Consider the following 27,005-nt stretch of genomic DNA (forward strand, 5'->3'; position numbering starts at 1 on the left):
GTCTCATTCCATTGAGATTTGCCCTGACCATTTCCCCCACAAAAAATGTTATTTCATGTCTCATGTCTGCAAATTTGTGTTAGTGCTGGTGAACAGCAAGTGATGAGTTAATGACTTTAGTGTGTGTCACCGAGCTCATTTTGGACTGTGTCTAGAGAGTTTATTTTATGGACAAATCACTACCGAGGGCACTATTCTTGCCATGCCTCATGACACCAATGTTTTATTTAGTGTTCATCATATTAGCATGTTATATCAGTAGTGTGCATCTTGGTTTCAGAAATCACAAAGAACTATTAATTCTTGAGTTTATTTCATTGCTCCTTGTAGTAGTTTAATTGATTCAGTAAAATGGTTGTTTGTGTTGAACTACTTGTAAACATTATTCATTGTGCCAGTACCTAAATGCCTGTTCTCTCGTGCTCAACTTTAACTAATTTTAAGTGATTATTTAATTAAATTAGATTGGGACACTTTCCTACACTGGAAAACTATTTATGTGTTTTAACATTTTGTGTTTTATACCTTTATTAATATTGTAATGAATAAGTCACCTAATGTATTTCATAGCTGTCAGTGAGTTCATGGGCTAGCCAACAGAGGCTTTCATGTTTTGGAACCAGTGATGGTTTTGTTTTGTTTACTGATGCTCCATGAGAGTAGACAAAGAGAACTTTTTTTTGCAAATACACACATTGTGCCTAGAGAAGTCTGAAGATGTTTCTTCTTGTATCTAATGTTGCTTTATGTATCATTTAATAAACATTTGTTGTTATGAGTTCTACAAGCACCATTAATTTGTATGCTGTCACGGCTGATTTACTTGAACACAAGCATAAGTATTTCAGATGCTTATTGCCACAGCTGCTCCAAAATTGGCAACCCTGACATGATCAGTCTACAGATACTAGAAGAATAATACAAACTATTGTGACTGTCAACAGAATTTTCAATTTCTAAACTCAAAGACTGTAGGTACTGAATGTCGGACAGTGTGAAGACTTGCTGTGTGATTATTGCCAATCTGGCCTCCCAATCCAGGGCTCTGGTTTGTGCAGGTGGGAGATAGTTTTCTTTGTGCAGTAATAACCATGGATTCTATGAAGTTTACTCTAGTGGTCAGTCAGCTTGACCATCAGTATATGGCTGAAATTGAAGTAATCACAGCACCTCCTGTAGAAGATTCATTCGATAACTGAAGACGTCATTGATTCGCCAAATGTGTGCATCATGAGAGGATCATGTGCCTCAAGTGTTAAGGCAAGAAGATATTGGAGACAGGAAGCAGTCGTAAGGCACCTGTGTATTAAAGTCAGTGTAGGAACTGTATCCAACACGTTACTTTGTACACTCTGGTGTAGCTGTCTCCCATCTCAGATTAAAGCTGTAGAAGCATCTGACAGCTGTCGCAAATTTGGCTGACTGGATTCAGGATGCAGTGTGCTGCCATCAATCAATACTGCAGGGTGCAACAGTGCGCCATCAGCAGTGATGTTAGCAGATTAAAATAGTCTGTCAAAGTAGACATTGTGTCGAGTCAAATGTGTGAACTACTGGCTCGACACAGTTAAAGCAAGGTTAGAGGTTGTTACCACAACAGATCAGGCAGTTGTTCCAGAATGAACTCCTCAGTTCTGAGTGTCACAGAGCAGCCAACTACAATATGGTATCATCAGGACTTTGGGGATCAATTGCATAAATTCATCTCGGCTTGCGCCTACCCAAACAGCATCAGCAGTCGAACATAGTTGCATCCAATTGCTGCACACTCTCTGTGCCCCTACGCTAGAGACCGGAAGACTGGACAGAAATTTCTTTTGGATATGGGCTCAGATTTGTGCATTTTCCCACAGACTTTTCTGTGTAGTCGCTGGTCACCAACTGTAGAATTCCTTTCTGTCACTAACAGCACACCAGTAGGTAAGGGACATGTTTTGTTTGACTTGGGGCTGCATCATGTTCTCATCTGGAGTTTTATTGTTGTGAGTGTCACAGAGCCTATAATCGGAACTGACTGCCTGGCTTATTATCATCAGTTGTCTGATGCAGCAAATGCGTGGCTTGCAGACAATGTGACAGGACCTTCTATTGCTGGATTCTAGTGCAATGCAGTGATTCACAGGGCTAAGCTAGTTCTGATGGCAGAAAGCCGGAAAACAGAGTTGCTGGACCAGTATCCATCAGTAACACAACTACCTGAAGTGGCAATAGTCCACCAATTTCATGCCATCTTAGACATTTAGCTCATGATTGCATAGACAGAGATAAGTCAGTGCTCAGGGAAGGTGTTATTCACCCCTCTTCTAGTCCTTGGTCTTCACTGCTGGATCTTGTACACAAAAAGGGTGCCACGTGGCACCCGTGTGGCGATTACTATGCACTGAATGTTAGGACAATTCCAGATATATGCAGTGTCCCTATTAAGGAACTACAATTATGCTCTCAGTGGTACAACGGTGTTTAGCGTACTGGACTATGAAAAGGCTTGTATGGAAATTCCTGTGGCGAACGAAGACATTCCGAAGACTGCTATAATAACTCCATTTGGTTGATTCAAAAGTCTTTATATGACATTGGTTTGTGCAAAGCCACTCAGTCATTGCAGAGGTTCATTGACTCTGTGCTGCAGAGACTGTCATTCTGATTTTTATACTTGGATGACATTCTCATCTTTTTGGCCACAGCAGAGCAGCATCAGCAACACATGGTGGAGCTTTTCAAACACTTAGGAGAACACAATGTCGTTTTCAGCAAACCTCAGATAACCTTTTTTTGGCCATCTAATTTCGCCTGTAGGGTCATTGCCACTACCTGAGAAAGTGGAAGCCATCATGAAGATTCCACAGTCGGAAACTATAAAGGAGCTATGTCATTTTTTGTGAATGCTAACTTCAGCAGTTACTGGGCTCAAGATGTCCCTCCCACTGGACAGAAGAAATGATCTCTGCTTTTAATGCAGCAAAGCAAAGCCTAGCAAATATTGCATTCCTGTCACACCCTGCATTGGATGTACCACTCTTATTAGTAGTTGATGCCACTCGGACAGTTGTTGGTGCAGCATTGCAGCAGCAAATTGATGGCATTTGGCAACCACTTCCCTTGTTTTCACATAAGCTCTCTGCTTCTCAATGAAAATGAGTGCTTATAATCGTGAACTTATGTCTGTGTACGGAGCAATCAAGTACTTTTGGACACAGTTGGAGACAATAGAATTTAAGATATTTACTAACAAGCTGCTTATGTATGCCTTCAGACAAAACAAGAAATATTCACTGCGGCCTTACATCCATCTGGAATTTACTGCTCAGTTCAGCACTAATATCCACTACATTTGTGGTATAAATGAATTGGTCGCCAATAAGCCTGTTACAGGTTGACAGAGTGAAAAATGTTATTAATATCATTCAGCCCACAAAGACATAAGAATCTGATATGCAACTCCAAGAGTCACTGCACATTGTATTATGAAGCCTTTAATTACAACTTGTCAGCATTCCTGGTTCCGATATGAAACAATATTGTGATATTTCCAGTGAATATTGTCGCCCATTTTTGCTTTGCAGTTTCCACAGACATGATTTCGACAGCATTCACAGCCTATGCCACCCTGCCATTGGAGCATCAACTTGCCTGGTGTCAAAATGCTTTGCCTAGCCTGGTTTGCAAAAGAATCATCATGAATGGGCTCGTTTGTGCCTTCAGTGTCACTACAGTAAAACAGCCTGTCATGCACCTGTGCCTATTGTAGAATTTCCAGACACTACAATGCACTTTATGCAAGTCCACATTGATGACGTGCATCTACTTCCTCCTCCTAATGCGGTCATCATTATCTGTTAAGTGCCACTGATCACTTTATCCATTGGCTGGAAGCTATACCAGTTAACATACCGATGCAGACACTAGCCTTTCCCTTCATTTCAAATTGGGTGTCTTGCCTTGATTGTCTGCTGTGGCAGACAATTCAAGTCAGAGTTAATTAATCAGCTCAGCAAATCCTGCAGTGCTCTCCATCAACGAACAACCAGCTACCACCCTGTGAACAATGGTGTGGTTGAACAATGGCAATGTTCTTTAAATGCTGTATTGATGTGTCATGCCATCTGCTTGGATGACTGATTAACAGTGGTCTTATCCTTTGCACTAATTACAAAATGGACTTAAGCTCATAATCAGTGAAGCTTGTTATATGGCAAAACACTTTGACTGGCCAGCAAATTCATTGGTCTGAGATTTGCATAGCTACCAGACCATGACCCATCGGAATTCATTTGTTTTCTGAGGAGCCACTCTGCATGCATTTGTTGCCCCACATCAAGCCTCCAGACATGGAATGGCATGTACCTTTGTGTATCACAGTGTGCAAACATGCATGTATGTTATGTTATGTACGGATGTTGTCAAACCCTCTAAAAAGATATGTACACAGGCCCACATAATGTGATTGAAAGAGGGGAATGAACACTGCATATGGTACTAAACGATAAGACTATTACTGTCTCAATAGACAGGGTAAAACTGATGCACCTATTCCCAGAATGCAGCCTACTATTGTGCCTCAAAACTGGCCTCCATCTCAAATACAAGTAATACTATACAAAACTGAAACACAACTTGACAGAGGAACACTGAACACTACTATCCAAAACAGATACACAACATAACAGAAGAGCATGCTCCAGCCACAGAGGTCAATTTCCGGCAAGATTTTTGTATGATGCTCCGCTTCTCTCTAAGTGACTGATGTAGCAAATAGAAGTTAACTACTGTATTTCATAGCTATCAGTGAATGCATTGGCTGGCCGCCATAGGCATTTTTGTTTCAGTCAGCAGTTGTTTTGTTTTTGTCAAAGTTTTATAAGAGTAGACAGTGAGAACATCTTTGCAAATACACACACATCATTCTTAAGGTAATTTATTGCAATTTGTAAGTCTAAAGGTGTTGCTTCTTAATATCAACGTGTATCTGTTAATAAATGTTTATTGTTATGGGGTATATGAATGCCAATAATTTGTATGCTATCACTGCTGATTTACCTGAACAAATTCGTAAGTAGTTTGAATGAGTATCATCAAAGCTGCTCTGACTGTATTGTACCTTCTGCTATATGCAGTGGTTTAAAAATGAACTCAAGCATTTGAAACTAGTCACCATTAAAGATTATATGCAAATGTAATGAAAACTAAATAAATTGTGGTGTCACCGCCAGACACCACACTTGTTAGGTGGTAGTTTTAAATCGGCCGCGGTCCATTAGTACATGTCGGACCCGCGTGTCGCCACTGTGTGATCGCAGACCGAGCGCCACCACAAGGCAGGTCTCGAGATATGGACTAGCACTCGCCCCAGTTGTACGGACGACGTAGCTAGCGACTATACTGACGAAGCCTCGCTCCTTTGCCGAGCCGATAGTTAGAATAGCCTTCAGCTAAGTCAATGGCTACGACCTAGCAAGGCACCATTAGTAACATTGCATGTATCTAAAGAGTCTCACTTGTATCGCCACAATCTCCAGATGTACCAAAAGGATGGATTAAAGTTAAGTATTCCAGAAGCTACGTACTTTTCTTTATAGCATTCATTACGTATCCTGTTTCAGACCTCACGCCATCCTGCTTTAACTTAGCGCGTGCCTTTCGGCTTCCTTTCATTGTGTCTAGGCTGTCTTGTCTAGACACAACATAAATAATGGGAGTAAATTTATCTTTCTTTCCCTTTTTCCGTCAGTTAACAAGTAAAATTTTCTCTTTTTCCCTTATATAACATTTTCTGTTATTATGAATACATCACAAGCAAGGTAGGCATTAAAATGGGACATGTTATACCTGTTTGAGATTTTATGAGTGGTTAGATGCATACAACAGCCTTCTAAGCAACCAGATTCTACATCTACATCTACATCCATACTCCGCAAGCCACCTGACGGTGTGTGGCGGAGGGTACCTTGAGTACCTCTATCGGTTCTCCCTTCTATTCCAGTCTCGTATTGTTCGTGGAAAGGAGGATTGTCGGTATGCCTCTGTGTGGGCTCTAATCTCTCTGATTTTATCCTCATGGTCTCTTCGCGAGATATACGTAGGAGGGAGCAATATACTGCTTGACTCTTCGGTGAAGGTATGTTCTCGAAACTTTGACAAAAGCCCGTACCAAGCTACTGAGCGTCTCTCCTGCAGAGTCTTCCACTGGAGTTTATCTATCATCTCCGTAACGCTTTCGCGATTACTAAATGATCCTGTAACGAAGCGCGCTGCTCTCCATTGGATCTTCTCTATATCTTCTATCAACCCTATCATGTCTGTGGAAACTGCAAAGCAAAAATGGGCGACACTATTCACTGGAAATATCACAATACTGTTTCATATCGGAACCAGGAATGCTGACAAGTTGTAATTAAAGGCTTCATAATACAATGTGCAGTGACTCTTGGAGTTGCATATCAGAAGATAACTGGAATAAATTATCTGTTTGCACGTATATCTGAATATGCAGTGTGTACAGGATCCTCACAAGTTACTTACATCAGAGGTAAAATTGACTGATCAAGCTCTATTATTCAACTCTCCTCCAGCTGTTATAGGCCAGTTATCCACTGTCAAGATACCATTTATGCTGTATAAGCCGTTTTTGTGGTTATTAGTGGTTGCAAGATTACACACACACACACACACACACACACACACACACCACAAGTGAAAACAACCACCTTCTCTGGCCACTGAGGCCTCACTATAAGCAACTGTCTGGGTGGTGAGGTAAAGGGCTACTTGTGGGAGATGGGGGCGGGCGGGGGGGGGGGGGGGGGGGGCTGGGAGTTTAGATGGGTGTGGGGCGGGAGCGGTGGCAGTGGGGAACAATTATGACTGGAGATAAGGAGAGGAGGGCGAAAAAGGAGACAATTGGGAAGTTGGTAGACTAGAGGAATAGAAGACTGCGTAGTGCTGGAGTAGGAGCAGGGAGGGGATAGGTGGGTGAAGGACAGGGACTAATGAAGGTTGAGACTAGGGGGGTTATGGGAACGTTGGATATATTGCAGGGAGAGTTCCCACCTATGCAGTGAAGAAAAGCTGGTGTTGGTAGGAAGGATCCAGATAGTGCAGGCTGTGAAGCAATCACTGAAGTGAAGAACGTTGTGTTGGGCAACATGCTGGGCAACTGGGTGGACCAGCTGTCTCTTGGTCACAGTCACAGATAACCATGTTTTTGATGGGATAGGTGGTGCTTGTGAGTGGACTGGAGTAGGTGATAGTAGGACGACATATGCGACAGGCCTTGCATCTAGGTCTGTTACAGAGATATGAGCTATGAGTCAAGGGGTTGGGAGCAGGGGTTGAGTAGGAGTGGATGAACAAGTGAAGTATGTGTAAACAAGATGATGTCATAGGGATTAGGGCCAGTAGTGAAAGGCAAAAACAAGCTGAAAATTATGTGGAAACACGATGAGATCAGAAAGAAAAATATATAAAAGGACCATAATCTGGAATGCAGACAGGTGGACAGATATATATGAAAATGGAGGACAACAGATATGATTGGATTCAGTGAAGTTCGTATACGCATACTAGAATAAGAGAGGAGAAGAAGCGAGCAGGAGGGGAGGGGAGGGGGAGTTGGAAGTAAGAGGTACAAAAAGGTTTTATGGCATAGGAAGGTATGGAAAATAATGTACAAAAATATGTGAGAGTGAGGCAGGAAGAATGACCAGTTTGAAGGCTGAGGATTAATTATATCAGTGGGAGTAATGTGGCTCATGAGATGCTGCACCAACAATCAGCATTGTCATGTAGCTGTGTGCTGTATGCAGACAAGATGGTTGATGCAGTGAGGCTCGTGAAGACTGTTTGTGTATTTCAATTAGAAAGACAACTGGTAAATCACAGGAAACAAGAGAGAGAAAGAATAAATACCAAGTAAAGTAATGTGTTAAAGAGTAGTAACAAAGGAAAGTAGCATTGGGTTGTGGGATGGAAGAAAAGCTGTTAGACATAATCAAAGAATGGAGAATCCATAATAGAATAATGACAGTATTATGAAAGGATAGAGGCTACTCGCCATGTAGAGGAGATGTTGAGTTGCAGGCAAGCACAACAAGCAGACTGCTAAACATGTAAGCTTTTGACCAAAAGGCCTTCTTCTGAAGAAGACAAAACACACACACACACACACACACACACACACACACACACACACACACACACACTCATGCAACCACGCTTGACCACTGTCTCCAGCCACTGAGGCCCACTGCAAGCAACTACACACGCTGGTAGAATCAATGTGGGTGATTTGGGTGAAGTGTTCTTTGTGGGAGTTGCACTTTACCATCACACACCCCTACGCTACTGTTCCTCCCCATCCACACCCTAGCCTCCTCTTTGCCCCTACCACCCAGATTTCTTTTCCCATCATGTGCTCACAGTCTGGCCTCAGGGGGCAAACACAACAGTCACATGTGTGAGAGTTGTGAATGTGTCTGTTAGAAGAAAGTCTTTTGGCTGAAAGCTTCCATGTTTAGCAGTCCATCTGTTGTGCCTGCCTGCAACTCAGCATCTCCTCTGTGTGATGATTAGCAATTTTTCCTTTTCATAATATTGTAATTATTCCATCCTGGATTTTGTCACCTTAGTGTGATGGACTCCATTAGTGTCAGAATAGGTAATTTGCAGCCTGCCTTCAACGTTCTTGCACCATGTAATCATATTCCAGCAGTGTGCTCTTGTTCAAAATTGAAGTCTCCTGGTCCCTCCAGTTGCTGTTTGTTTACTTTCCCTTGGCTCTTAAACTCTTTAGGTCAGAAGCCAGAAGTATTCTGCACTTCAGATTTCACAAATCCTTGTGTGCAAACAATGCAATGATGTAGGACTGGCATTAGTGTTGCTATTGCTGAAATTGTCTTTTGTTTCATAGTGCTGAGTTTGATTTTTCTGAGGAAAAAGCTGTTTCAGTTTACCCAAAACAATTAAGTAGATTTTTATGTCTGCAGTTTTGTTTTAAATCAGTAACTCCTCTGAATGAAAAACAATACACAGCTACCACTTACTTGGTTGCTTCTTTATCTCACACCTGTCTCCTCCACAAAGGGATTTTATATGTGGACTGGAGATAATTCCCTCTGATATCTGGAAGAACTAAAGAAAAGGTGAAAGAATAGATAGCCTGAAAAAATTTTGCATACAGAGACTTCATACACAACTTGTGTACTCCTTATTTACTTCCTCCATTGTAATAATAAACAATAGTTGCAAGGCACAAATGATGAGTTTTGCCTTCTCACCAGTGTGATTTGTTTCATAACACAGTCAATTTCCATCCATGGAGTAACTGGGTTTATGTTAGTACTGATTGGATAAGTGGCATGCATATGGATAATGAGAAGCAATTATTATTCTGGGACACTCTTGTCATGGGTGGTTGTTTTTATTTACATGTCAGTGCCTAAATTTTGAGTGCTGTCTACTGTGCAGTTTATCACTTGAACAGTGAGAGTGATATTATAGAGAGACTGTGCTTGTCACAAATATTCTGACTATAGTGTCAGAAACAAGGAACTAGCAATGATTATAGGGTTTATTAATGGCAAAGAGAAAGTCTTAGTTTATTTTCTTGACAGAGACAATGCATAACATCAGCATTTACTTTATCAAAAAATTAATGTTAAATGTTGCAGGATTCAAGTTAGCTTCTAACCTCTGTAGAGAAAAATGGAGAAAGGAGTTGCCACATTTGTCAGAAACTGTTTTGATTTCAAGAAAATTGATATTAATAAGTTTTGCTCAGAGGAGCACTTAGAATCATGTGCAATAGAAGTAGTATTTTATGATAAGTTCTTAATAATAGTAGGTATATACAGATCACCTTCAGGAAATTTTAACTTCTTCTTAAAAAAATCTGTAAGCTCTGTTGTCCCATCTCACAGTAAAAAAACAAGGAAATAGTGGTTGTTGGTGATTTTAATTTGGATTTATTGAAAAGCCCTGTCAGTGAACAATTCCTGCAGTCAGTAACACTATCATTCAATTTAGTTCCTACTGTGAACGTCACAAATAGGGTAAGTAAATGCTCTGAGACTGCTATTGATGATATCTTTTTTAATCAAATTTCTGCTACTGACAGCTTGGGGTTATCAGGTTTGATGAACAGTGCAATGTAGTATCTGAGACCAGTCTTTTAAAAATAACTTCAGTAAAATGCAAATGACACTCATGTCTCCCAAAGAAGTAGCATCCATCATAAAATCCTTAAAATCTAAGTATTCTAGTGGGTATGATAACATATCAATGAAGTTAATCAAAGAGTAGTCATGTGAGTTGAGTTCTATCTTAAGTTATTTGTGTAATCAATCTCTCATCAGTGGAACATTTCCAGAGTGGCTAAAATATGCTGAAGTTAAGCCTCTTTACAAGAAGGGGGATAAAGAGATACCATCAAACTATTGCCCAATTTCACTTTTGTTGGCTTTCTCAAAAATATTTGAAAAGATTGTGTTCAAGTGTGTCCTTAAGCATCTGACTGCAAATAATATATTGTCCAAGACACAGTTTGGATTTCTTAATGGTTCTGATATAGAGAAAGCTATTTACATTTACATTGAGAATGTACTTAATTCATTACATAATTACATAATGAGTTAGAGGCTACTGGAATTTTCTGTTACCTGTCAGAAGCCTTTGACTGTGTGAACAATATCATTCTCTTAAGTAAATTAGAATGTGAAATTGTTTGAGTCTTATCTAATTAAAAGGAAACAAAGGGTGTCGTTGCGAAATAGCTGTGCAGTAAGCAGTCAGTCTTCATCTGATTGAGAATTAATTACATGTGGTGTTCCTCAAGATTCCATCTTGGGTCCATTGCTGTTTCTTGTGTACATTAATGACTTCTTGTCTGTTACATTGCCAGATGCTAAGTTTGTTTTGTTTGCAGGTGATACAAACATTGCAATAACTAGCAAGTCAAGTACAGATTTAGAAATAGCTGCTAATCAAATTTTCACTGACATTAATAAATGGTTTAAAGCTAATTCACTGTCATTAAACTTTGAAAAGACCCACTATATGGAGTTCAGAACCTATAAGAGATTTCCTTCCAACATGTGTGTAACATATGAAGACATGCAGATCGAAGAAGTTGACAGTGTTAAATTTCTGGGATTACGATTCGATAATAAATTCAGTTGGGAAGAGAATACCACAGAATTGCTTAAGCATCTAAACAAGTCTGTATTTGCAGTGAGAATGATGTCAGATGTAGAAGATATAAATATAAAAAACCTTGCATACTTCGCTTATTTTCATTCTATCATGTCATACGAGATCATGTTCTGAGTTAACTCATCAAACCGAGCAAAACTTTTTAGCTTGTTACAAGAATAATTTGTGGTGTAAATTCAAGAACACCATGTAGAAACCTGTTTAAGGAACTTTGCATTCTAACCACTGTTTCTCAGTACATTTATTCCTTAATGAAATTTGTTGCAAGTAATATATATCTATTTCCAACCAATAGCTCAATAGATACTATCAATACTAGGAATAAGAACAATCTACATAAAGACCTAAAATTACTTACCTTGGTCCAAAAAGGGGTCCAATATTCAGGAACACACATTTTCAATAAGTTGCCAGCAACCATTAAAAACTTTTTTAAGATAAAGCACAGTTTAAACAGAGTTTGGGAGACTTTTTGATAGGCAACTCCTTCTACTCTATAGATGAATATCTTAACAGAGACTGTTGGGCCAGCGTAAGTAAAAATGTCTGTTACATTTCAGTTTTGACAGCACTTTGTCACAACAGTCAAGATTCGGTATTTTGTGTATGATAAATCTATTAATAGTTCATAACAGTGTTTCATTCTGGCAGCATATTCAGTAAATTTTAGCTGTTCCAGTTTACTGTATTGTATTCACCTAGTTTGACAATCTCCTGACAAATGATCAGGGTAGTAAGTATTATATTCAAATGTTTTATGTTATTCTTTCTGTCATGTTCCACACCCACAAGAATCATGTCATTTTTTGGGTCTGTGGAACGAAAACTGAATCTAATCTAATCTTACATATATACAAAACTGACAAACAATATTTAGAAGGTGTAGATAGTGCCTATTTGGTTTGTCTCTCATTATGTTTCTAATTGCCATATAATACCCAAAAAGTTTTTCTCCTTAAATAGAGCTGACTCTTTCATTGTTGAAATAATTCTCATTAAAACATTTTTATCTATATACACTCTTGTTTATGCAAAGTGTGGGTTTGTTCTTACAGGTACTGTAAAATCAAAATTACATTTTGCTTTCAGATATTTTTTCTTTCTTGTGAGAGAACATTTCTTAAAAAAATATCAAGTCATCGTGCAACATTTAATATGCATCACTAAAAATCAAACAATAAAATAAAGATTAGGAAGATATAAACTGCTAAAATCCAGTATTACAACTTGAGTGAGTGTCACAAAAACTGCCTTACCTTCCACTGTCAGCATATGATGCCATTGTTTCCCATCATCATCAGCAGCAGCAGCAGCAGCAGCACTCTACAGTTTATTTGTGTGCACAGTCTTCAGCATACTAAGGATTTTAGTACTTACCACAGTGAATTGATAATTGGCATCACCAACCCACTCCTTAAATGGTTGTTAAGTGATGTACATGCCGACGTGTGAAGTGCCCCTTTACAATGGTTGATGATGACTAGAAAGTCGCTCGTGTAACACAAACATAAAGGAGTAAACATTAGAGAATGAATGTTGCAGTCCACCCCCACCCTCACCCACTCCCACATAACTTCTTATGAGTACTGCTTCATTTCAGTGTAGAATATTACAGTGTGCCTGGTATGAACTGATCTTTTTTATTTTTTTCATAAATTGGTTGTATATTTTATGGCGATACAAAAAAGAATGAAAGGAAATACGTAGGTCAGAGTGACTGGAGGGTAGTGCTTGGATGTAATGAATGCAGTCACTGTCCAGTGCAACCCGTGCACTGCACATTCATTCATTTATTCCCTCCTGTGTGTTACCACATATAACATGTAACTGTTCACATTTATACTGGAAATTCAGGACATGTGAGGGGCCGAAGTGTTCCCTGCTGCACCAACACTGAGATTCTGTAATGGTGTTTTCAAAGATGTCATAATCCTTGTGCAGATGTGACACTCAGGATGTTGGTTTGTTGTTCTTGAGGTGAGATGGTAAGGAACATATGCCTAAGGCTCTCAGTGCTACAAAATAATCAGTCAGATTTAAATTTGGGATGCCAGAGATTTTTCTTTAATTAGCACATGAATCATGTAGCAGCAAACCTGAACTTCTATCAGAACACTTTATGCCTGCAAAGTTACGGGTATTACAGCCCATGTTTGAAACAATAATAAGTCTTCTACATTAAATGCCTCATAGTAAACTGAAAATCATCTCCTGGCATGTAATGACATGCAGATTACTAATGAGATCATGCCACCCTGGGAGCTAATAATTGACTTCTCCAATCAGGGACTGAAAGCAAACAGCAAAAGAGTATGAGAGTAAGGGTGTGATAAGCAAATTTAGCAGATTAATTAGAGGATAAAAACATGAAATGTTTGTTTTTACTACAATACCTTTTACACAAAATTATGAATCTCAGTGCTGATTGGACTGGGCATGGACATGACTCAGTTATTTAAGTGGAAGGAGGGGAGAATCAATCTTCTTGCAATTCTTGGTAGTCGTGTGTCATGATGAGTGGCAGATGCTGGGTCAGTATGGTGCGTCACCTCAGAGCTGTGCAGCAGTGAGTCGGCAACTCTCACCAGTCTTCCATGCCTTTGCTGTGAGGCCCCAGAATAGTCTCTGTGAGCTGATTGTTGTGGCTTATCATAACCAAAACAGTGTCATATTGGTGTTAGGAGATGGAGATTAGGCAAAAAAATTGTAATATTCCAGTGAGTGCTTCATTCCCAAGTGCTGGACCATAAGTGATCATCCACTTATCATGGAACAGTAAAAGAATAAGTGAAAAAGTGATGAACATTAGGGTGGGAGTAAGGATCAGAATCAGTCAGCAGACTAAGTAGATAATGGTTGAAAGAACCTCGATGTCCTCTTACTTTCTCGCTATCTCACCAACTGTCCTTCATTTCTCATCACTCCACTTAGGTCACAGACTCCTCGAATGTTTCGTCCTCTCAACATTGTTATAGGCAGTCTAAATTTGCAGTGACACCCAATGAGTAATTGCCACTGCATGACCATGCCTCCCAATGCAGGCTGAAATTTATCATCTTGCAGGGACTGATGTGTGACTTGGGAACTGGCATTTTTCTCAAGTGTTCACTGTCAAGGCTGTTATCATGTTTCTCCACATTCCTTAGTTGCTGTGAAAGTAGCCACACAACACTTCTTTATAACAGCTGTCTCTGTGTGAGGCCTGGATGATCTTTCATTTGTGCTGGCATTTGTGAATTATAAGCAACTTTCTCACTGTCTGGTAAACATTTTCGTACACAGGCTGTTACTTCTTCCGCAGTTCCATAGGTACATATGCCTCGCTGTGTGCATTCTTGGCACCTTGTGTCTACGCTCCATCTCAGTGCCTGCAGGAGTCCATGAATTATGAGCATGTTTCTCACTTTTTACGGCAGGCCAAACAGCTGCAGCCAGCCCAGAGTTTCACATGCCTCCACATGTGCGTTGTTGATGCTATCATGTTTATGTGCAATCACATTGGCTGCAGAGGTCCACAAATTATCAGCACATTTCTCATTTTTCACCAGGGCATTCACAGGATGTCCATTCTTAAAGCAAGTTGAGGGCATCTGCAAGCCTACCCCCTCCATTGGTGCAGAATGTGCCCTTGCCTGCATCTCTGACAGTTGGTGTTTGAGATCCAACTTTCCCCTCTTTGTTGGCCTCTGTCACTGGGAGCTGGTGAAAGTATCCTCCAGTGGAAGTATTTTAACATTGTAGGAATTGTGTTCACAAAAATAATTTACACATTTTCTGCTCTGATCTTCTTTGTCTTGCACGCAGAGTTGTGATTACTTTAGACGAGCTCCAGTAGCTGGTGTTGCCCAGGATGCCACACAAGGAGATTGGCTGTGTGCCTTGTTGATTTTCATAGCAATGAATACGACTTTAAAACATTTGCTCCATGAGAAAGTTGAGTTGTGCTTTATAATCAGTATTCGATAAACAGAACTTCAATAAATGGAACTTTAATATGTCTGTTAAACTTCAGTAGGAATTAAATGATATTCTGTCAGCATTTTTAATTCATTTCTTCAAGCAAATTTTCACAAACTTTGTATTTTTTCCGTATGAAAAGATGATTAGTTGCACCATGGAGAATTTGTCTTCTATTGTTTCAGCTCAGTTTTCACTCTTTCAAGTAGGGCTGTATTTGAGCACGACTCGAACTGTTTGAACAGTTTACGTCGCAGCTCAGGAAATCTCAAGTTCTGTTCAATCTTTTGATTGCTCCACTATATAATGACTTTTGTGGGTATTATGTCCACAACCTGCATTAGCATTTGTACAACACTGTCGATCTTAACCTTCAAGCAGGTGCCCTATTTTTTTTATCATGCGAGCGGCATGTGGCGTACTTCATGCATGTGTTGTGAATAGCTGTATTTATGTTGCCAACGTAATCATGTATGAGCAGTATCACCATTCAATCTCAATGTAATGAAACAATGATAAAATAAATTTAAATTATACAAACTGAATCATTGTTTGAGTGGTAATAAAATATACTTTCATTATTTCACTCTGTCGACACATAAGTGTTACAGCTAAGTAATGAACCATCCAAATTATTAAACAGTGCAGTTGCTTCATATACCAGCCATCTGCTTATTCAATTGTTAATTATCTTGTAGTCAAGTGTCTCATAGTGGGATTGTGGTCATTTTGTTGCATGAATTGTAAATTTTTTCGCACCTAGCTCGGCGTTATAAAAGAAACACTGCTGCTGACTTTGTTATATGACAGCACAACTTTTCACACTGTTAGCTGAAGAAATAACGAAGGAATAGATATCCGCTCACAACTGTAAAACCACAATGAAAAGGTATAAGATAATGTTATTTGTAGTTGGGGTGCACTTTATATCCAAATGAACCCACTCGAGTGTTAATAATAAAAATATGTGAAACGCAGACTAAAATATCTTCTAGAGTGTATGTCATATGTAGCAATGGCATTTAATCAATAAATAAAAGTTTGCAATAAACGTTTCTGTCAGGTTCTCGAGCTTTCACTCATCCCACAATCTAGTGACATCTCATGGCTCTAACTCAAAGACATGTATTGCCACTGTAATTTATTCTGGCGATAGAAATTGCAGTCAGTTTACTACATTGTATTTCATTTGTTAGGCATTCAATTTTTCGTTAATTTTCATTGTTTCTTCTTAACGTAGAAATTTGAAGTAAATTAGCCAATAACCTCTAGAGATTTTTGGTAACAACCTTTCCCCTTTATGTATTCCATACATATACAGTATGTTATGTAGACTGTCATCTTGCTCGTATCTTGAAGGTAAAGTGTGCAAAATTTCATCAAGACCAGAATAAAACAAGAGATTTGTATGACTTATATGCAGACGTTCTTCTTCATATATAAATCTTTCTATAAGATGTGCAGCTCAGTTCCTAATCGTGCGGCTCATAATGTGAACTATACTGTATCGCCCCTCATACTCGACTCGACTGTCAGTCTAGGGCTCCTGCACCAAGCTGTGGTGGTCAGCACAAATCACTTCACTCAGCATACATGTTTAGGCAGGAGCCAAAGATGCACAAAGGACTTCATCTGACTATCGTTATTCTGGTGTTAATGAAATTTGTTGTTATAATGACATCTGGTGTGATTTGATGATAGCTTGCTACTGAGAGAATATTTAGCATGATAGACAATTAAATCTGAGGTATGTTTTATAAAATATTAGTAAATTAAAATTAGAGATTTGCTCCACTGGCTCCTGTCGTGGCAGCCAATCAGATTATACTCCTCCTGAACTGGCATAACTTGTCACGGAATTCGTTCCCACCACACCATCTGTCGTCCTCCACTTACGTCACAGTTCAGCTAAGTGAAACTTGGGGTAGAATATCGTGGCTTTTAAAGCCAGATAGAACACAATTTGTGAAGTATTGTTTTTCTAATCTTTGTTTGTCTTGCATTAGAACTTGCGGTAACATCTGTACATTATCAGTTTACAGATTCACCAACTCTTGCACTTTGCAGTGACAGTGGAGGATCTGTGTTCGAACTAAATTTCCGGAGGACAATGGGTATGCGAGGATGTGATTCAAAATGCCTTTTTTCGGGCAGCAGGGGGGAAGTGGTATGCATAGAACCTCTGCTCCTCCACCATCAGCAGCTGTCATCACATCCACTGCAGGGGGTCATCCTCATAGCAATGGCCACACTTTCAAAAGTAAGTTTTGGCAAATAAAATTCAGAACATAGTTGACGTAGAAAAAATCAGTAATTTCTTATTGCTTGACACTGTACTTAACAGGTTATATGGGGGATATGTGACATGTTTTATGTTGCTCTTGTTAATCTTTCATGAAGAAACAAGTCTGTTATGTACAACTTTCTCAAACAGACGAACAACAGAGTATGGATAAAAACCTGTAATGTTTGCTGACTACACAAGCACAATAATCAAGCACCCAAACACTGCCATAGCAGATACAGCTCAGATGATAGCCCAGTGGGCCTATTGCCGCTACATGACAAACACAGAGGCTCATAATACGTAATTTCAAACCCTGCTAGCACTAAATAAAGGCATTAATGATCATACACCAAATGAAACATTGTGCACAAAATTCCTTTGGGGTCCAATTTTATAACAAGTTAAAACTGAGTCAATACATAGATAAACCAGTTAAAGCTCAGTCCAGCACCTTATGATCTTAAAAGTATCTAATTGTGTTAACCTAATGATGAGTGTTTTATTTTGCATACTTTTAGCCCTTGATGTCTTACAGAGTTATTGTCCAGGGAAATACATTTAAAATGAAGTAATTATTCATCAGAAATTAGCTTTAAGAATAATATTAAATGTAGATCACCACATGTCTTGCTACAGTCTCATTTAATTCTTACTCACTTTCCAGTACATTTAATTTTTGTTTTTTCTGCTGATGATAAATATCTGTTTCAGCTGAACTTTGATTTGCGCAAACACTGTACAAGATTTTATTAATATAAACTGAGGCTACGAGCAAACATTTGTATCAGGGCCAGAAATTGAACCCGGGTCTCCTGGTTACTAGATAGGTGTGCTAGCCACTAAATCACATTGGCAGAGTAGTTCACACAACTGCAAGGATTACCCTAACATGCTTCTCTCGTTGGTCCATATTCTCACTGCTGCCCCTGTCTACTTTAAATTCCCCCTCCTGTGAGACACCAGTAAAATCTCTGAAATTATCATTTCATTTGTATAAGCATGACAATATTATAAAAAGGATAGTTGCTACTCACTAATGGAGATGCTGAGTCTCATCTACATTACATCTACATACATACTCCGCAATCCACCATACGGTGAGTGGCGGAGGGTACCTCGTACCACAACTAGCATCTTCTATCCCTATTCCACTCCCAAACAGAACGAGGGAAAAATGACTGCCTACATGCCTCTGTACGAGCCCTAATCTCTCTTATCTTTGTGGTCTTCCCGCGAAATATAAGTTGGCGGCAGTAAAATTGTACTGCGGTCAGCCTTAAATGCTGGTTCTCTAAATTTCCTCAGTAGCGATTCACAAAAAGAACGCCTCCTTTCCTCCAGAGACTCCCACCAGAGTTCCTGAAGCATTTCTGTAACACTTGCGTGATGATCAAACCTACCAGTAACAAATCTAGCAGCCCGCCTCTGAATTTCTTCTATGTCCTCCCTCAATCCGACCTGATAGGGATCCCAAACGCTCGAGCAGTACTCAAGAATAGTTCGTATTAGTGTTTCATAAGTGGTCTTCTTTACAGATGAACCACATCTTCCCAAAATTCTACCAATGAACCGAAGACGACTAGCCGCCTTCCCCACAACTGCCATTACATGCTTGTCCCACTTCATATCGCTCTGCAATGTTACGCCCAAATATTTAATCAACGTGACTGTGTCAAGCGCTACACTACTAATGGAGTATTCATACATTACGGGATTCTTTTTCCTATTCATCTGCATTAATTTACATTTATCTATATTTAGAATTAGCTGCCATTCTTTACACCAATCACAAATCCTGTGCAAGTCATCTTGTATCCTCCTACAGTCACTCAACGACTACACCTTCCTGTACACCACAGCATCATCGGCAAACAGCTGCACATTGCTATCCACCCTATCCAAAAGATAATTTATGTAGATAGAAAACAACAGCGGACCTACCACACTTCCCTGGGGCACTCCAGATGATACCCTCACCTCCGATGAACACTCACCATCGAGGACAACGTACTGGGTTCTATTACTTAAGAAGTCTGCGAGCCACTCACATACTTGGGAACCAATCACATATGCTCGTACCTTAGTTAGGAGTCTGCAGTGGGGCACCGATAAAACGCTTTCCAGAAGTCAAGGAATATGGCATCCATTGATGTCCTTCATCCATGGTTTGCAAGATATCATGTGAAAAAAAGGGCGAGTTGTGTTTCGCAGGAGCGATGCTTTCTAAAGCCGTGCTGATGCATGGACAGCAACTTCTCTGTCTCAAGGAAATTCATTATATTCGAACTGAGAATATGTTCGAGAATCCTGCAACAAACCGATCTTAAGGATATTGGTCTGTAATTTTGAGGATCCGTTCTTCTACGCTTCTTATATACAGGCGTCACCTGCGCTTTTCTCCATTCGCTTGGTACTTTACGTTGGACAAGAGATTTGCGATAAATGCAAGCTAAGTAAGGAGCCAATCCAGTAGAGTACTCTCTGTAAAACCGAAGTGGAATCCCATCAGGACCTGGTGATTTATTTATTTTCAACCCATTCAGCTGCTTCACAACCCCAGGGATGTCTTGATCACTATGTCCTCCACACGGGAATCTGTACGAGACTCAAATGGCGGTATGTTTTTACGATCCTCCTGCGTGAAAGATTTCTCAAATGCTAAATTTAAAATTTCAGCTTTTGTTTTGCTGTCTTCCGTTGCCATGCCAGACTGATCAGTGAGTGACTGGATGGAAGCCTTCAACCCACTTACCGATTTTACGTAAGACCAGAATTTCCTTGAGTTTTCAGCAAGATCTTTCGCTAAGGTATGACAGTGGTAGTGGTTGTATGCTCCGCGCATCACTCTTTTTACAGCAGCACGAATATCTACTAACTTTTGCCTGTCCTCATTCTCATGGTCTTTCTTGTACCGCGAGTGCAACTGTCTTTGCTTCCTGAGCATTCTCCGAATTCCGCTGTTAAACCACGGTGGATCTTTTCCGTCCATAACCCACTTTTTCGGTACGTACTTCTCCAGTGCATGATTTACAATGTGTTTAAAATTTGCCCATAATTCTTCCACGTCCATCGTATCGGAAGTAAATGAAGTCGATTCATGTACTAAGTGGAATGTTAAGAACTGCTTATCTGCTCTTTCTAGTAAGAATACTCTCCTCGCCTTCTTGACCGACTTTTTAACTTTCGTAACCATAGTCGTAATGACAACATCATGAACTCTAATCCCTGTCTCAACACTGACACCGTCGATGAGGTCTGGTCTGTTCATGGCTACCAGATATAAAATATTTCCATAACGCGTTGGCTGTCGATTTAGCTGCTCAAGACTGGGATGTCTATACTAGGTAAGTTGAAGTCGCCTCTGACTAATACAGCATGATCGGGGTACTTCTGCGATACAGTGTAGACTCCCTTTGAATGATTCTAGAACTGTCACGGTGGAACCTGGTGGCCGGTAATAACACCCAACAATTAACTTTATTTCTCCTAGCCCTGTTAAACGTGTCCAGATAACTTCACAATCACACTCTACTTCAATCTCAGTAGACACAATATTTTTGTCAACTGCAATGAAGACACCACCTCCTATGGTGTCTAATCTGTCTTTCTGATATACGTTCCAACCCTCACTAAATATTTCTGAGCTTCCTATCTCAGGGTTCAGCCAGGTCTCAGTCCCGAGAATTAATTAGCGCGCCACACGCTTCCTGGAGGGCAGTAAATTCAGGAACTTTATTCCGAACACTCTGAAAATTTACTGCTAATATCTTGATAGCTGAAGTGTCTTTACACTGAGCGCATCCTGATTTCGCTGCATGCACGTCGACTGGTGAGTGTTCGTCCGGACACCTTGTACTACTGCCTAGCCTAAAAAAAACCATGTGCATGCCACAAGTACTCTGCTACACGAGTAGCCGCTTCCTTTGTGTAGTGCACCTCTGACCTATCTAGGGGCATCCTACAATTCCCTACCCAATAACGCAAGTCTAGAAATCTGCAACCAAGACCGTCACCGAGTCGACGAAGCCTCTGGTGGAGACCCTCCACTCGGCTCCAAACCAAAGGACCCCGATCCACTCTTGGAACGATGCTGCAAGTAGAGAGCTCTGCTTGCACCCCGCGTGCGAGGCCAGCGGTCTTCACCAAATCCACCAGCTGCCCGTACGAACTGAGGATTGCCTCAGAACCTAAGCGACAGGCATCATTGGTGTCGACGTGAGCAACTACTTGCAGATGACTGCACCCTGTACGGTCGATAGCCACAGGCAAGGCCGCCTCCACATCTTGGATGAGGCCCCCGGAAGACAAACCAAGCCCACGTTGGAATTCTTTCCAGCCCTGTATACTATTTCCCTAAGGGGCTCCATCACCCGCCTAACATTGGAGCTCCCAATAACCAGCAAGCCTTTGCCCCCGTGTGCCTGCTCAGGCCCTGCTGAAGGAGCGGCCACCTGCCCACTGACAGGATGAAAAGGCGAGGCCAGCTGGCCAGCCTACACATTGACCCTCCGCCTTGAGTGATGTGAACGCGTTGCAGTCCGCCACTCATCCTAAGGTGAGGGGGGGCCCCAACGCACCGGGTACACTAGAAGGTGCCTCGGCGGCTGAGTCAGCGGACGCAGCAAGCGACACCTGGGGTGTTTCAAGCGACGTGCCAGACCCTCCGCCGTCGCTGCACTTCGAGGCAGCAGGCTGAAGGCGGGTGACCGTGGCCAACAGCACGCTCAGCTGCTCGAAAACTGCGGCCAGTTCCTCCTGCGCCCGCACACAGCATGCACACACCCTATCCATCCTACTGCTAATATCTGGACGTATAGAGTTGCAACAAATAAAACAGCAATATGCGACTGCACAGTTGCGTCACCAGCGCCAGATTGAGCTGCGATATATGAAAAATTACTTATGAACCAAGCAATCAAATGACCACGACTATGCCACTATACAGATATTACAGTGCGATCCTACCCCTGTCTTAGTACAAATGACAACCGCCTACATGATGTTACACTCTACCGTTATTAAAATTTGATACTACCCCTTTCTAATTCGAAAATATGCAAAGATCCGAAAAATTTTACCACACAAACACACAAAGTAATTTGAATTAAACCTGCGGAACTAATACGAAAAACTGAATATACGACTAGTTTCTGCTACGGCTGCTCGCACACGTCACTCTGCAAGCACAGATAAGACTGCAAAGGCCTCTGTCTGCTGCTGACTGGCCCTACAAAATAAACAGAAAGCACTGGCTGTCCAAAACAAACAATTGACTAACAACTCCACGAATTTATACTTTACAGCTATCAATAAGCAATATAACTCCTCTCAAATACGAGAATACGTATGGATTTTATGTAATTAAATATGCAAGCGCACAAACACTCGGAAAGAAATTAAGAATCAAACTACAAAACAAATATGAAAGCTAAATATGCGACTCAGATAGGCACAATGAAAGACTGTCAGAAACTCTCTTTCTGTGTGTGTGTGTGTGTGTGTGTGTGTGTGTGTGTGTGTGTTTTGTCTATTTCCAATGAAGGCAGAGTTGGCTGAAAGCTTGCTTTCTGACAGTCTTTTTATTATTCTTATCTGTGACTCAGCAGCTTCGCTATATGGTGAGTAGCAGCTGTACATTCCACAATATTTTCATATTCCATTGTGTGTAAGGGAGAATTTAAAGTGGGTTGGTGTGACATTGAGAATTCGGTCAAGGAAGAAGGTATGCCAGGGTAATACGTTCAGTTGTGTGAACTGCTGTACCAAGGTGGCTTAGTGACTAGTGCATCTCTGTAGTAAGAAGGAGACCCAGGTGTGATTCTGGCCTTGGTACAAATTTTCACTTGCTGCTTCAGTGTATGTACATAAAATCATATACAGGATGTTACAAAAAGGCACGGCAAAACTTTCAGGAAACAGTCCTCACACACAAGGAAAGAAAATATGTTATGTGGACATGTGTCCGGAAACACTTACTTTCCATGTTAGAGCTCATTTTATTACTTCTCTTCAAATCACATTAATCGTGGAATGGAAACACACAGCAGCAGAACGTACCAGCATGACTTCAAACACTTTGTTACAGGAAATGTTCAAAGTGTCCTCCGTTAGCAAGGATACATGCATCCACCCTCCATCGCATGGAATCCCTGATGTGCTGATGCAGCCCTGGAGAATGGCATATTGTATCACAGCCGTCCACAATACGAGCACGAAGAGTCTCTACATTTGGTACCGGGGTTGCGTAGACAAGTGCTTTCAAATGCCTCCATAAATGAAAGTCAAGAGGGTTGAGGTCAGGAGAGCGTGGAGGCCATGGAATTGGTCCGCCTCTGCCAATCGATCGGTCACCGAATCTGTTGTTGAGAAGCGTACGAACACTTTGGCTGAATTGTGCAGGAGCTCCATCGTGCATGAACCACATGTTGTGTCGTACTTGTAAAGGCACATGTTCTAGCAGCACAGGTGGAGTATCCCGTATGAAATCATGATAACGTGCTCCATTGAACATAGGTGGAAGAACATGGGGCCCAATCAAGACATCACCAACAATGCCTGCCCAAATGTTCACAGAAAATCTGTGTTGATGACGTGATTGCACAATTGCATGCGGATTCTCGTCAGCCCACACATGTTGATTGTGAAAATTTACAATTCGATCACGTTGGAATGAAGCCTCATCCGCAAAGAGAACATTTGCACTGAAATGAGGATTGACATATTGTTGGATGAACCATTCGCTGAAGTGTACCCGTGGATGCCAATCAGCTGCTGATAGTGCCTGCACACGCTGTACATGGTACGGAAACAACTGGTTCTCCCGTAGCACTCTCCATACAGGGATGTGGTCAACGTTACCTTGTACAGCAGCAACTTCTCTGACGCTGACATTAGGGTTATCGTCAACTGCACGAAGAATTGCCTCGTCCATTGCAGGTGTCCTCGTCGTTCTAGGTCTTCTCCAGTCACGAGTCATAGGCTGGAATGTTCCGTGCTCCCTAAGACGCCGATCAATTGCTTCGAACGTCTTCCTGTCGGGACACCTTCGTTCTGGAAATCTGTCTCGATACAAACGTACTGCGCCACGGCTATTGCCACGTGCTAATCCATACATCAAATGGCCATCTGCCAACTCCGCATTTGTAAACATTGCACTGACTGCAAAACCACGTTCATGATGAACACTAACCTGTTGATGCTACGTACTGATGTGCTTGATGCTAGTACTGTAGAGCAATGAGTCGCATGTCAACACAAGCACCGAAGTCAACATTACCTTCCTTCAATTGGGCCAACTGGCGGTGAATCTAGGAAGTACAGTACATACTGACGAAACTAAAATGAGCTCTAACATGGAAATTAAGCGTTTCCGGACACATGTCCACATAACATCTTTTCTTTATTTGTGTGTGAGGAATATTTCCTGAAAGTTTGGCCGTACCTTTTTGTAACACCCTGTATGTATCAGACCTGCAAATTCTCTGAAATTGTAGGATTTCATAACAATGTGAGATACTTTGCCATTCCTGTCCAGGGTACATAATGGAGTTGTCCTCTAGTGTAAAGGTATTCAGCAAGCTTCTGTTGATGATGCAAGAAACTGGAAATCCAACCAGTCCAAAAAGAAATTAATTTTGCTTAATTATTCCCTCATTTTACAGTTTATCTGATTATCTGGCTTCAAGGACTGGAAATTCATGTCAGTAGCAGTGTTTTTTTTGTGTGTGTGTGTGTGTGTGTGTGTGTGTGTGTGTGTGTGAAAGCTACAAGACAAATATTATGGTATTGTAAACAGACCTGTGTTATTACAGTTGTATATAACTGTTTTATTTTGAAAAAGACCACTGTTATCAAAAGTAAATATTAAGATACGTGGACAACAAAAAGCAGCTATTTAATACAACAGAGGAAAAGGCAGCTTTTTTGAAGTAGCAAATTTCCTTCTAATTTACTAGATTACATTTAGTAGGCATAATCACAAACAGTATTAAGCAGTATAGAATAAATTATTGTTAATACTGTGTACAGATTAAGTTTCAATGATTTGCCTGTCTTTTTGTTAATGTTTACCTTGACTCGTTCCGTATCCCTGAAGGTGCTCTTTTGTTAGTGTGTCTGCAGAACTTTATGAACAAATGACTGAATGATCCTTATGTTGGCAGGCTTGTAATGTACAAATGTATATTTTGAAGAATTGTTGAAGAAAGTGTGTAATATACTATAGATGGTTGTTGCAAGCAATAATTTAACATTTGACACACAGCAATTATTATGAGTGTTCTGTGGCCCAGGTTATTGTCGTAAGCATTCGACCAAGGATGCGTGTCCTGTTCACCCACCCTCTGCAGAGCAGTCCAGTGTCCCTGCCACTAATCTCATGGCAGTTTGTCATAATTCAGATGGCTGACACCAGTAGAGTTGTGGATCCTGTACTTGCTTTTGCAAGGGATTCAACTTTACACTTCTTTCAGGTGAGTTTGTGGCCAAATAATGCTACTCTAGGTTGAAAAGTGAAATTTTTTTAGATTCATAATAAATTGTTTAAGATAAAAGCTAAAAAATAATAGCTGATTTGGCTTTATCAACTTTTATTAATAAAATAAAAGTATGCTCTTATTAACCTAGAATTAAAAACTCCAGTAACTATAGTGAATGCAAAGGATTTAAAGGATGAAAGTTGGAATCACAGTCTTCATAAAAAAATAATCTAGCCTCTCTATTATCAAAATAAAAGATTTCTTAAAATTAAGAATTGATTATCTCATGTAGATGCTGCTTTACTCTGAGACCTGCAAGTTTCTTCTACTTGAAGCCCAAGACTAACCATATTAAAAGTGCAACTCTTTCCTTTCCTTTATTGAGTTGTCAGAAAATATGCCTAGTCTAGGCTTGTCTGTCTGACATTCAAATAATTTTAATCTAAAGTAGCTTTATAGAATGAAAGGAAAGTTATAGATTGGTCCTTTTCGTGATGGTAATTTCAAAAAGCTTTGACTCAATTTCATGCATCCAATAGCCCTTTCTTCGTAAAGGTAAAATTAAATGGTTTATTTTGGAACCAAAATGATTACTCTACAAGATTGTCGCTTCTCTGTATAATTAATGTTTACAACTCTCTTCTAAGCAATATGTATGCAAATGTGTGTCTGCTATATATCTCCATATATGTGTCACTTGAGATACAGAAAAAATCCATACAGACTTGAGTAAACTAACGTGCCTAAAAGGTTAAAGTTCATCTTTAAACTTAAAATAGCAAAATCATGTTTACATCACCCATGTAGTCAACAAACGTACTCCACCATCTCTTTGCATCAATACAACGTTGGTAAAAGTGTAAGGACAGCAGACTAATAGATGCTTTTGAGTAGTCACTAATGTAAAGATGGAATAATTTTGTTTTGAGCCTGAGTTGTAACATAACAAGAGGTCAAAATGGAAACAATCATATTGTTGAAGCAGATAGACGTAAATGTACATAAAATTAACACCGCTTGTGAATGATCCTTGTGAAACTTTAGCTTTCACAATTGTAAAAATTTGTATAATCAGCTTG

General features: G+C 40.3%; 1 protein-coding gene across 1 annotated transcript in view; it reads left to right on the forward strand.

Annotated features, from left to right (window-relative positions):
• LOC124606769 (vacuolar protein sorting-associated protein 8 homolog) overlaps positions 1–27,005 on the forward strand; it is a 196,609-nt gene that overhangs the window by 20,736 nt on the left and 148,868 nt on the right. Inside the window, exons 5-6 of the mRNA XM_047138823.1 lie at positions 17,198–17,422; positions 25,741–25,920. Coding sequence (XP_046994779.1) covers positions 17,198–17,422; positions 25,741–25,920 — 405 coding nt within the window. The remainder of the gene's footprint in view (positions 1–17,197; positions 17,423–25,740; positions 25,921–27,005) is intronic.

Source organism: Schistocerca americana, chromosome 3 (assembly GCF_021461395.2).
Source record: "Schistocerca americana isolate TAMUIC-IGC-003095 chromosome 3, iqSchAmer2.1, whole genome shotgun sequence".
Taxonomy (NCBI): domain Eukaryota; kingdom Metazoa; phylum Arthropoda; class Insecta; order Orthoptera; family Acrididae; genus Schistocerca; species Schistocerca americana.